General features: G+C 53.2%; 1 protein-coding gene across 4 annotated transcripts in view; it reads left to right on the forward strand.

The window, feature by feature from the left end:
* Positions 1-12,981, forward strand: part of TSPAN9 (tetraspanin 9) — a 272,676-nt gene that overhangs the window by 88,400 nt on the left and 171,295 nt on the right. For 3 of the 4 annotated variants that reach the window (XM_068562153.1, XM_068562155.1, XM_068562154.1), the window contains one exon: positions 9,283-9,349. In XM_068562153.1, the coding sequence (XP_068418254.1) occupies positions 9,283-9,349 (67 nt within the window). Of the gene's footprint in view, positions 1-2,643; positions 2,718-9,282; positions 9,350-12,981 lie in introns of those variants that run through there. The other variant, XM_068562158.1, reaches the window with a different exon arrangement.

Genomic DNA, 12,981 nt, shown 5'->3' on the forward strand with positions numbered 1-12,981 from the left:
TGAAGAGACCAACGGCCAAACATGGAGTGTCCCCCAAACCCAGCCACCAGCAGGGTGAAGTCTCCCCACTAGGTGTCGCAATTCAGCAGGTCCTGCCTGTCCCTTAGCTTGAATTTTTGCTTATTATCATTTTTGATTTGATTTGGCGATTTCAAGGGGATATAAACTAACACACTATCTCTTGAAGCCTCTGGGGATCCAGAAATTCCAGCAGAATTGCTGACGTCCAGGGCTGGAAGAAGCTCTTTGGAGTGCTGCCCTTGTCCAGAGTTAGTGTGACATGTAATTTATTGTCCAAACCAAGATATTTTGAGAGTGAAAGGGGGGCCATTAATAACGGTGCCAGGACAAGAGAAGTACATGGGATGTACCCCAAGATCCTGGACATGGACACACCATCTATGGGGGTTTTTCCTCAGCATTTTCAGAATCCCCAGGACAGAAACTCCTAAGGAGCCCAGTACAGTAAACTGTGACATTGTGCTTAGGGGGGTGTCTTAACTCCCACAGGTGTCTTTCTGCCCTAAGAGTGTCCTGCCTCCTTGTCAGGTCATTTGTTTGAGTTTGTCCTCGGTGGACACGGTGGGAGTGTGTCTGCCCCACAGACCTCAAGGCACCTTGCCCTCCTCTATGTTGAATACTTCCTTATCCTCTATGGCTTTTCTCCCAGCTGTAAACCCCTTCAGAGGCATGAAGAGGGGTCGAAGAGGTCGAAGGAGGGTGAGCTGTGTGGTCACTTTCTGGGTTATTGCTGAGGGGATTCTTCTTTTTTAAAAAATTTTCTTGAAATATAGTTGATTTACAGTGTTGTGTTAGTTTCAGGTGTACAGCAAAGTGATTCAGTTACACATTTACATATATCCACTCTTTTTAAGATTCTATTCCCATATAGGTCATTACAGAGTATTGAGTAGAGTTCCCTGTGCTATACGGTAGGTCCTTGTTGATTATCTATTTTGTATATAGTAGTGTGTATATGTCAATCCCAATCTCCCAATTTATCCCTCTCCCCCCACCTTTTCCCCTGGTAACCATAAGTTTGTTTTCTACACCTGTGACTCTATTGAGGGGATTCTTCTAAGGTTTCTTCCAACCCTAAGGCTCCATTGTCCTATTATTTCAGGTTTGCTTATCTCCCATTAAAGGGCAGGGAGAGGCTAATGTTTGCACCCACCATGCATCAAATGTTGTGCTTTTGCCTCAGTCATCTTGGCCATCCCATCAACCCTGTGGGATTGGTAATATGAAACCCTATTTCACAGGTGAGGAAACTGAGGCCTAGAGAGGTCACAGCCCATAAGAGGCAGAGTCAGGGTTCAATCCCAGGTCTGGCTGGCTCCAAAGCCCTGTCCTACCACATGAGGCTGCCTCCCAGTGTTTTTACAGTAAGATGACTCCCACAGCGGACATCACAGGCAAATCCCTTTCCCTCTCTGGGTCTCACTTTCCTCTTCTGGAAGCTGGGCAGGGTTAGTTGCATGTGGTAAGGGCTGCCACAGTGACTGGAGAGATTGGGGCTTGGGGGTGGAGGGGGTCAGCCTGGGAAGACTTTATGGGGGGCACTGAACAAGGGTTGGAAGGAAAGAAAGGGGAGTCAGAGGGGGTGGATTATTGGGTTAAGTCTAATAGACAAAAACAAGATTGTGCGTGTATGAGAAGAGGGGGCCCAAGAGATGAGCAGAAACTGCCATCCAACTAGGAAAGGCCAAGGGGACCCTGGTGATTAGTCAGGTTAAAAAACTTTGTCTCAAATCATACTTAGTGCAGGATGGTGCAGGTGGGAAGCACAGAACACATTTCCACGACAGTAATGAAGCAGGAGAGGTGACTGCTCTCTGGTCACTTCGGAAGAGAGTCCAGGCCCAGAGAGGAAGGCCTACAGGAAGCCCTGGGCGGGAGACGCGTAACCTGAGTTTGTCCCACTGCAGTTCACGTCCTCCGGACGCACGGTGCCCTTTACCAGCACTTGGAGGCCGTTACTCCTGGGGAGGTGGACAGCGGGTCCTCCAACAGCCTCTCCGGGCAGGCGGTCCCTAATACACAGCCAGGGAAGGACTGCCTAGGTGTGCGGGCAGGCGGGAGGCCACAGAGGCAAGGCTGCGACCCTGGCCGGGACCGGACGGCTTTGGGCCGGTGTCTGGTCGCCAAGCGCAGGAGCGCGAACTCCCAGGCCCTGATCCTCCCCAGACACTCTGGTCCTGCTGCGGCTCTAGCCCCTGGGGCAGGGGCAGGGGTCGTACCAGCGCCCCGGAGGAGCGGCCGATCCGAGAATCCAGGCGGCGGGGAGGGAGGAAGGCTCCCGGAGGGCAGCCACATCTGGCCCAGGACGCCCGCGCCCAGCACGGCCCTGGCCTGCCCGTGGGTCCCTCCAGCTCCAACGCCGGGGAGCCGGCCAGGGGGTGCTGGAGGCCCCCGGCCCCAGTCCCCGCCCTCAGCCTCGCACACCCCTTCCCCACCCGCTGTCCCGCCCGCAGTGCCCACGCCAGCTCCCGGCTTTAGTCCCCGCCCCCACCTCTCGCGCGGCGGACCGGGCCCCCACGGCCTCCCAGTTCCCGGGCCGGCCCCGCCCCCTCGGCCGGCCCCGCCCCCACGGCCCCGCCCCGCCCCGCGGCCTCGCGGTCCAGGGCAGGCCCCGCCCCCTGTTTCCGCTGGCTGCTGCTGTGGCGGCGGCGGCGCGCGAGCGCGAGAGAGCCGGACCCCGCATTCCTGGGAGCTCGGTGAGTGCGGCCCGGGCGGGTTGGGCGGGTGGGGCGGCGGGCCGCGAGCCGGAGGCTCGGGAGCATACGGGGTTACGGGCCCCAGCCGGCTGGGTGCGGGCCCGCAAGCCCCCGACCCGGTTCCCGGAGGGGCGAGCGGCCCGGGGCGCCCCTGGGAGGGGTGTCGAGGGGGCGGCAGTGGGCGAGCTGAGGGAGGGGTGGGGTCAGCGCCCTGTGAGGGGGCGGGAGGCCCGAAGGGGACGGTGTGCGCGGCGCCCGGTAGCGGGGCGAAGAGGGGTCTGCAAGGGGAGAGGTTCCGAGGAAGACCTTTTGGAAATGCGGCTGCGGGAGTGGACGGCGGAATCCCAGGCGAAGGGATGGGGGTCTGTAGGATGCAGCAGAAAGGGGGAGCCCCGGAGCTGTCAAGGTTTTCTCACTTTGTGACCTAGTGGACCGGCTGGGGGAGGTCCATACAGCGCCCCCAGGGAGGGCCGGGGGCTCGGTCAGGGCTGGGATACTAACTGCAGCCCCCCGGCACCCCGACCACTCCTTGCGCCACCGCTGGCAGATCGGTACTCAGAGTGACAGGGCTTTGGCACGCCCCGAGGTCCGAGATGTAGTCCATCTGTGCATCCAAGTTTGGGACTTTAAAAAACTTTGTTGTGGTTAAAAAAAAAAAAAAAAAAGTCCAAACAAGAAACTGGCTCCTTACTGAGAGCAATATTTGTACTCGTGTATTTCAGAACTGGAGTCTTGGATGGCCTGTTTTTGAAAAAGATACTGGTCCCTTCTCAACCTCTTTCCCAAATACCTGTAGTGTCTGGGGAGGTTTGAAGCACTGGGGTAGTATGGGATCCCCTGGGTTGGGTAGAACTTTCCTCCCCATCCCCCAAATAAGGATAAGACCGCAGCAGTTCATCTTTCTTTGGTTCAGAGAACCAAACTCATTATGTGAGGATGCCCTTCTGACAGGCAGCTAGCTGTCCCCTTCCCTGGGGTGACTCAGGTGTCCTCCTCCAGGAAGCTTTCCTGGACTAGTGGAGAAAACTGAAGACTCATGCTCTGATCCCTGTATACCAGCCAGCTTCCCTCTCTTTACTGAAAATAGCCATAGAGAACGTTTTGTATGTATGTTCTGCTATAAAGATGTGCAGTCAGCTTGTCACCCTAAGTAATGGGAAGGGGAGGAGAGGTATTATGGACAATTTCAAACGATGGACTGGACAAATCATTTATATTTAGCTAAGGAATGCAGCCAGGGAGGCAGAGGTTCACACTGGCTTCCTACCCTCCGCCTGGCCCTGGCAGGGCTGTTGCAGCTGAGCTGTGGGTTGTGGGGTGAGGGAGGGAAGAGGGTTGAGGTGGATAAAACTTGAAGGGTAATTCAGTTCTACACTCACTCATTGAAGACTTGATGTGTGCAAGGCCGGGAACAGCTGAGAGTGGACCAGAATGGAGAGGGAGTTTTTTTGGTCTGACTTAATCAGATTTTAATCTTTCAATCTATAAACAGATAGTTAATATGAATAACAGTAACTAGTGTTTATAAAGTAATTTGTAGGGGATTCCCTGGTGGCCCAGTGGTTATGACTCCACGCTTTCATTGCTGAGGGCGCGGGTTGGATCCCTGGAGGGGGAAACTAAGGTCCCACAAGCTGTGCTGTGCGGCCAAAAAGAATAAATAAATAAAGTAATTTGTAGTTGGCCAAGTGCTTTCTCTGTACATTAGCTGTATATAATTTTCTTTGATTCGCACATAATGTTGTAAAGCATATGTTATTTTTAATTCTCTTCGTGTAGTTTAGGAGAATGAGGCTAAGAGAGACTAAACGACTTCTCTGAGGTCACAGAACTCATAAGTGGAAGAAGCAGAACTTGAACCCATGGCTTCTGACCTCTTATGCTGTGTTTTCTACTACTCCCAGCTGCTTCTGCCATTCTTTACTGTTGAGCCTGGGAGACCTAGGCTCCGACCTTAGTCCTAACATCACCTAACCCTCGGCAAGTTACCTCCCCTCACCAGCTCTCTGTTTTGGAGGGTTATTGGGTTAAAATATTTCTAGAATCTCTTTCAGCATTGGATATCTTAACAGTGTACAATGCTATCAGCAGCCAATCAGTCAGTTAGTAAGTGTGCTTTATTTATTTGTTATTTTTTAAAAATAAATTTATCTATTTATTTATTTTTGGCTGCATTAGGTCTCTGTTGCTGTGCGTGGGCTTTCTCTAGTTGCGGCGAGTGGGGGCTACTATTCGTTGTGGCGCGCGGGCTTCTCACTGCGGTGGCTTCTCTTGTTGCGGAGCGTGGGCTCTAGGCGCACAGGTTTCAGTAGTTGGGGCACGCGGGCTCAGTAGTTGTGGCTCGTGGGCTCTAGAGCGCAGGCTCAGTAGGTGTGGCACACGGGCTTAGTTGCTCTGCGGCATATGGGATCTTCTCGGACCAGGGCTCGAACCCGTGTCCCCTGCATTGGCAGGTGGATTCTTAACCACTGTGCCACCAGGGAATTCCTATTTGTCATTTTTAATTGTGGCAAAGAAACACATGACACAAATGACCATCGTAACCATTTGTAAATGTACAGTCCAGTTGCATGAAGTATATTCACATTGTTCTGCAACAGATCTCCAGAATATTTTCATCTGCAAAACTGAAACTGTACACCCATTAAACAACTCCCCATTTCCCCCTCCCCCCAGCCCCTGGCAACCTCCATTCTACTTAGTGTGCTTTATTAAGCTCCTACTATGTCCTTAATTAATGTTGCCCTTGAGGAGTGAATAAGGCGAGTCTGGGTAGCTGACCAGAGTGCCAGTCTTCATCTCTGTGAAAGTAACTCCAGCACCGGCCCTCTAGCACCGGCCTTATTGTTCACTAAAAGAGTGAGCAGGTGAGACTAGGCAGTGGTCATGAGTTGCAAACAGCAGGATGCTTTCCTTTAGATTCTGATCTCACCATTTATTAGACGATGGCTTTGGTTAAGTTACTTAACTTCTCTACATCTCAGTTTCCCAAACTGTAAAATGTACATATTGTGGTACATACTTTATAGAGAGATAAGGATTAAATTGGTTAGTATATGTAAGAAACTAACCATGGATTTTAGAAGATAATAAATGCTAATTAAAGTTTTTATTACTTAAGGAAAAAAAAAAAAAAGAGTGAGCAGCTGAGGCCTGGGCAAGGGCCTTCACCTCTTTGAGCTTTCGCTTCCTGCTTGCAAAACAAGGATAACAATACTGAGCTCTCAAGGCTGTTGGAAGGAGCAGTGAGATAATGTATGTGAAGCACTTAGCTTAGGGCCTCAGACACAGCAGGTGTTCAGTAAACGGTGCCTGTTATTTATAACCTAGCTGAGGAGGCTAGACTAACAAGAGAGGATAGGACTTCTTCTACCATTAAGGCCCAGGCCTGCTGTGGTGGGCATCCCACGGACTGAGGGAATGGATCTCATCCAGGTGCCTTAGCCTGGCACTCCACATCCTCCCTACCCATCCCGGCCGGCCTGTCTAGCCTTACCTCCCACTCCCCTTCCCCCAGGGACCCCCGGTGCCAGTCAGACTCATCTCCGAGCATGCTTCGCTCATTCCTTCTTTGTCCCTTAGTTCATACTGTTCCACCTTCCTGGAATGCTCCTCCCCACTCCCTCCTTCCCCTCTTTTGAAGATCGTACTCATGTCTGAGCTCCTTCATGGAGCCTTCCCTGGCCACCCATCCCCAAAGAACCACCTTTTCCTTGAAACCCCTTTGGCATTTTATGTCTTCATCTCTCCTGGCTTTTCTACACTGCCTGGGGTGATCCTTTCGTATGTATATCTTAGTACAAGAGTCTGTGCTGAGTTCTGGTGATGCAAAAATGAAAATGGTAAATGTCCTTGTCTTCATGGGGCATAAAACACAGTAAAGGGTTAAGAAAGGGCTTCAAAAAATGACAATTCAGGAACTTCCCTGATGGTCCACTGGTTAAGAATCTGCGCTTCCACTGCAAGGCGCACGGGTTCGATTCCTGGTCAGGGAACTAAGATCCCGCATGCCATGTGGTGTGGCCAAAAAAAAAAAAAAGACAATTCAAAATATAAGGTGAATAGCTTATGAGAGTAGAATGTGGTTTCAAACAGGGGGATAAATCACCCTGATGCTAGAGGACCACCTCGTGCAGCAGGTGGTGTTTGATGCGAACTTTGAAGTGTGGCTTGCATTTCTACAGAAGGGAAGAAAGGTCAGCCTGAGGAATGGCATTGAGAAAGTGCTGGGGTTTGGAATAGCTCAGTCGGGCCAGTGAGTGGGTTGTGTGGGAGGAACCAGAGAGACAAAAGGCTGGACAGGTAGACAGTGACCATATTACGGGTGGCTTCAAACGTCCAGCCAAGTAATTTCCTCCATCCATGCATTGAAATTAAGTGTCTCCCATGCGCTGCCTGCTGGTGCTGGGGGGACTGCGGTTAACCTTGGGGGGCCTGGGAACCTTGCCGGTTTTTGAGTAGGGGTCGCAGAAGCAGGGCTAGGCCTGTGGAGGGCGAGTATGGGGTCTGTGAAGAGAAGAAATCATGGTGGGGAGAGTGGCTGGGCAGCTGTGAGGAACAAACCTGAGACATTTTGGAAGTAGGATTGAGACCATCAGTGGATTGACAGGATGGGGTGGTGAGGAGACGATGCAGGGGCACTGGAGGGGATTCTGGGCTGGGTGATTGTGAGGATGCAGGGCCCTTTGCTCTTTTCAGGGGGGCATCATTGCTTCTCCAACTAGATTGGAAGCCCCTCAGGGCATAGATTCTCTCTGCCCCTATGTTCTCCTCAGCCCCTCACTCATCGCCGAGGGGCACAGAGTAGGCTCAACGTGGACCCGGACGTTCTCAAGAAACGCATCTTTTTTTTTTTTAATTGACAATTATATTTTATTTTATTTTATTTTTTTAATTTATTTATTTAATTTATTTATTTTAGGCTGTGTTGGGTCTTTGTTGCTGCGCGGGCTTTCTCTAGTTGCGGCGAGCGGGGGGCTTCTCTTGTTGTGGAGCACGGGCTCTAGGTGCGCGGGCTTCAGTAGTTGTGGCATGCGGGCTCAGTAGTTGTGGCTCGCGGGCTCTAGAGTGCAGGCTCAGTAGGTGTGGAGCACAGGCTTAGTGGCTCCGCGGCATGTGGGATCTTCCCAGACCAGGGCTCGAACCCGTGTCCCCTGCATTGGCAGGTGGATTCTCAACCAGTGCACCACCAGGGAAGCCCTCAAGAAACGCATCTTGTCATGGGGACGTAACGTATAGTGTGGTGACTGGAGTTAACAATCAGATTGTGTTATAAATTGAAAGTTGCTGAGGCCTTCCCTGGTGGCGCAGTGGTTAGGAATCCGCCTGCCAATGCAGGGGACACGGGTTCGAGTCCTGGTCCGGGAAGATCCCACATGCCGCGGAGCAACTAAGCCCGTGCACCACACCTACTGAGCCTGCGCCCTAGAGCCCGCGAGCCACAACTACTGAAGCCAGCGTGCCTAGAGCCCGTGCTCCGCAACAAGAGCAGCCACTGCAATGAGAAGCCAGTGCGCTGCAATGAAGAGTAGGCCCCGCTTGCCGCAACTAGAGAAAGCCTGTGCGCAGCAACAAAGACCCAACGCAGCCAAAAATAAATAAATAAATATATTTTTAAAAAAAAGTTGCTGAGAGAGTCAGATGGTAAAAGTTCTCATCACAAGAAAGACATTTTGTAACTGTGTGGTGATGGATGTTAACTAGACTTGTTGCGGTGATCATTTTGCAATACGTACAGATATCCAATCCTTATATTGAAACTAATATGTGATATTCCACTTATATCGCAATTAAAGAAGTGCCCATTTGCCCCCCCCCCCCTCGCAAAAAAAAAGAACTGAATCTTGCACCTTCTAGAATCCCAAGTTTGCATCCACGGCAGTATTTGTACACAGGCCTGGCTGTCTCTGGAGTCATGTTTCCACAGAAAGCCAAATGTTTCCTGTATATATCTTCACACCCCAAATTAACTACCCTTTCAACTTCTGCTACAACTTTATCTCTCACTTGATGGCCATTTCCCACCAAGTTTTTATTGCTCCTCAACAGTAACTTTAGATGTGGCAGAGATGGAAACAAGAAACTTGTTTATTCCTTTACCTCAGCCTCAGTTGTCTATTCCTTTGATTTGTATGAATCAAACTCACATCTCAGTAAAGTTACACACTTTTAAATATCTTGAAACTTTGTCTCACTTGTGAGTGGTCAAAATTACAAATGTTAAATCCCTGGATGCCAAGGGTCTACCCCAGGGATGGCAAATACCTGGCATGGATGCTCTTACTGTTAGAACGACCCGTAGCAGACATCACTAGTCGATCATGGCTGTCTTTCCCATCGAGCCAGGGCTTGGTCTCTGTCATCATGCTTTAGCACCCACCAGCAGCTGAGTGGACTGGCACGGCAGCTGGAATCCGTTTGCCCTTTCTGGGCTCCTCCAGCTGTTGAATGAATGGGTTCTCGATGGGAGACTGCAGCCCAAAGAGTGGCCATGGCTGGACAGATTTCACCCTGGAGTGGCTTCACAGCGAAGTGATGACCTAATGTTTCATTTATTTTTCTGCAGGAATATCCTGGGATCTTCTCTGATCTGTCAGCAGCCAAGGTGTTCGCAGGAAATTCAAGGAAAACAGGTCAGTGCTGGTCTGGGTCCACTGTGTGCTGGGACCTCTGAAAGTCTGCGTGTTATAAACTGTCTAAAGCCAGAGTCTCTCTTGCCCTTTGGCTTGGGGAGGGAGGATAGAGTGGGATGTTGACATTTCCTAGCTGTCTCTCTGCCCCAGCTCTCGACTTTGAATTGATAAGCTCCTTAAATGGGGCTTTGGAAGCCGGGAGAGATTTCCCTCCTCCCCACTGTTTCTGAATGGTGGCCGGCAGTATTCTTAATTTCTTTCTTGACCACCCTTATTGTAGGGAGGGAGCCTAGGGAAGCAGGAGAGGCCTGTAACTTCCTGCTTCCTGTCTCCTCCCTCCAGCCGGCCAGAAAGGAATCTGTGGGAATCAGACCAATCCCACCTGTGTCTGTTCCTCTATCCTGGCTGCTGCAGGAATGCCCCTGGCCCTCCGGTGGTGGGCACCCTCTGCCAGGATGCTCGCTGGGGGTCCTCATCTCTGCTCCTGCAGGCTCCAGGGGTCTTGCTGGTAGCTTCATTGTTCCTAGCACCTGTGCGTCGAGGCCCCTGCGGAGCTGGATCTGGGCAGGAGCTACCCAGGTCGCTGGTGTGGGTGGTGCTGATTCAGGTTCCGGAGGTGCTGCGTACAGACCTGGGTCTTTTAATGTTTTAATTGATGTGTGTTTTATCCTGTGGCTTCCTCCTGCGGGGTGATCTGTAAATCTCTTACCTTCCAAGAACCCAGCTGCGTGGTGGTGGGGTGGTGTGGTGAGTAGGAAGGTGCTGGCTCTGTGAGTCCCAGCAGAGATGATCTGGAGTCCCGGGAGTGGCCGCCGACCTCTGACTGGCCTGCTGTGCTTTGCACATGATACTCAGATGCCAGGATTCATATTTGTCATTGTCATCATCGGCCACAGTTTCAGACTCTTTACATATGTCCACAACTAATTTAATTTAAATCGTATTAAATCTTAATTTAAATCTCCTTTAGCTTTCATGAGAGTCCTGTGAGGTAGCTATCATTTCCCCCCGTTTCACAGTGGCAGCAGCTAAGGTGGAGTGCAGGTCAGAGACTTGCCTAAGACCACGTCTTTAGTGCCAGGAGAGCAGCGGCTCACACCCAGGCCATCTGATTCCCACTGTCCCTGCCCTTCGCAACAGACCTGCGGCAAGGAATCCGCTCCCCATCCCTCCTGGAGTCTGGAGTCTGCTGCAGCTGGGATGCAGGGCTCCCATTTTAAGTCTTCCCCCCTCCCCCTGGGGCTTGGGGGGGTGTCTGCTTTCAATCTTGCTGCCCTGGGATTTGGGGCACCGCCTACGGGAGGACTGGCTGTGCAGCCAGGCACGAGGCCAGGACGAGGGAAACCAGTCTGCTGAAAATCAGGTGGCAGGGAGGAGGGACTTGAGGACAAGTGGGTGAGGGTCCTCGCGGCTCATGGCATGTCCCACCCCGTCACAGAGATCCACGGGGCCCGCCCTGGGGGGCCTCAAGGGAGGAGACAGATGGGCCTGCATCACCGGCCCTTTCTAGCCAGACGACTGTCCTCCTGTGCGTCTGTTTGAAGGCACAGTGAGGGAGACCTGCGTGAAGGCCTTTCCGGACAGGAAGTTTATCCTCTCCGAAGACGTTGGCCTTCACAGCCTTTGCTTTGGCCGTTTCTTGTCCTGCGCTTGAGCCTCTGGGATGGTGACCAGCTTCCGGTCGAGCTTCTCGTCCCACCTCCGCCTGGTTAGGTCCCCTGTGGCAGGCTGGTTGGTTCTTCAGGCCGGTCTCCTCCCCGCCGTCGCTCAGATGCCTTCTCGCGCTGGTGACGGTGGTTTCTGAGTGGACGAAGGCCTGCCTGGGTCTCCGCTTCCGGTCTGGGGGCCTCCCCACCGCCGTCCTCTCACAAGAACCTGCTCAGCCCCTGGCCTCGGGGTGCACGGAGGAGGGAGGGCTGCGGTTCATGAGTGAGCCGGTGCTCTGGGTCCTGACGGAAGCCGGGCGGGGGGCGGAGATTGTCCACAGAGATGCGCGCCGGTCTGGTTAGTGGCAGGGTCTCTGCCGGACTTCGTCCTGCACCAGCGCCTCTGCCGCCCCTTTCATTTTACCTGCCTGCTGCCCTAGCCCCACGCACTTGGGAGTGAGAGGCCCCATCGCTGGACCCGAGCCCAACGAGTTCATAATTTCAGCTTCCGTCCGAGCCCCAGCCTGGTGAAATGAGAGTATCTGCCTGGTGGAGGCCGGCTTCCACCCGCCCTCCCCTCGAACCAAAAAACACAACCCAAACTCAGCCCGCAGTGGCTGGGCTCCCGGAAGGGGCGGCCGGAAGGAGCGTGTCTGGGGGCTCACCGGTCCGCGCAGTGCTTTGGGCCCCACCCGGCGGCCACGTGTAGATGGGTTTTGAGTGTCTGTCGTTCAATGCCGCCCCCCGCTCTGCCTTCCTCCCACTCCCCTTCCAGTGCCTGGAAATTTATTGCACTTTGAATACTTGCTTACTTTCCAAGAGCCTCGTGATCATTTCTACACCCAGCGTCAGCATTTGTTAAAATATCTGACCTTGTGCTGGAAACAGGAAAGGATGGGGGTGGAGGACCATCCAGGGGGCCTGAAGAGTCAGGCAGCTCAGCCGGTCCCCTGGAACCTCCCCCTTGTTGGGGAGGCTTGGCCGTCACTGCGGGAAGGCCGAGGGTCCCGCAGCCTCCCGTGTAGGATCTTGGTGTGTTCCTGGCCTTGGCCTTGGCAGCTCAGGGCCGCTGCCAGCCCTCACAGCACCTTTGTGCAGAGTCGAAAATTGCCCTTCCTCAGGTGAACAAGAAAAATTAGAGCGAGCAAATTATTGTAAAACCTGAACAACTTCCCGCTCCGCCTGGGCCGGCCTTCTGGAGCCCTGGCGGGCGGCGGCCCCATACCTGTGCTGCATCCCAGCATGTCCTGTACTCCTCTCACCCCCAGGGAGGAAAGGGTGTCAGGTTCAGAGTCAGGGAGAGGGCCAGGGGTAGGAGCGGGCCTCTGAGAACAGTGGACCGACAGATGAGGGGAGTGGTCTCAGGGGGATGCTCAGAGCAAGGTTGGAACAGGGTGTGGCCACGCACTAGTGCGTGCGTGTGTCGGTGAGTATGTGTGTGCTTGTCCTAGCAAATTTGTGTAGGGGGGAGTTCTCCCACATTGTTCTTTCAGCTGAGAGGCCCACCTGAGCCCTTTCAACGGGTCAGTATGTACCTGTGACGTGAATGCCCCCTCCTTGGAGGGGAGTGTGAAACAGACACAGTACCTGGCCGCCTGCCCCAGTGTGGAGGCTGAGGCTTCGGCCCGATGCTCTCCAACAAGCCCCGGGGGCGTGGGGGGCAGAGAGGGTAGATCCTGCCCCAGCGAGTCCCCACCCTGCAGAAGGGCTCAGAGGGGCAGCGTGCCGGGCTGGGCGGGAATGGGGGGATGTGCACATGTAGAATGATACGTCTTGTTTTAGAGAAAGTGAGGTAGAGGTCTGGGTTTGCAATTTTCCACTCGTCCCATCCTGGAAGATTCTAAACAGCTTTGTTTAAAATCTGGACATGCAGATTGCAGAGTCCTGAGTGAGGAAGAGCCGTTGGGTCCCCCAGGAAGGCAATTAGGTTTGAAGCCAGTGTTTGGCTCTGGATGCAGCACGTGGGACCAGAGGGTGGGGAGGGGA

This window comes from Eschrichtius robustus, chromosome 13 (genome assembly GCF_028021215.1).
Source record: "Eschrichtius robustus isolate mEscRob2 chromosome 13, mEscRob2.pri, whole genome shotgun sequence".
Taxonomy (NCBI): Eukaryota; Metazoa; Chordata; class Mammalia; order Artiodactyla; family Eschrichtiidae; genus Eschrichtius; species Eschrichtius robustus.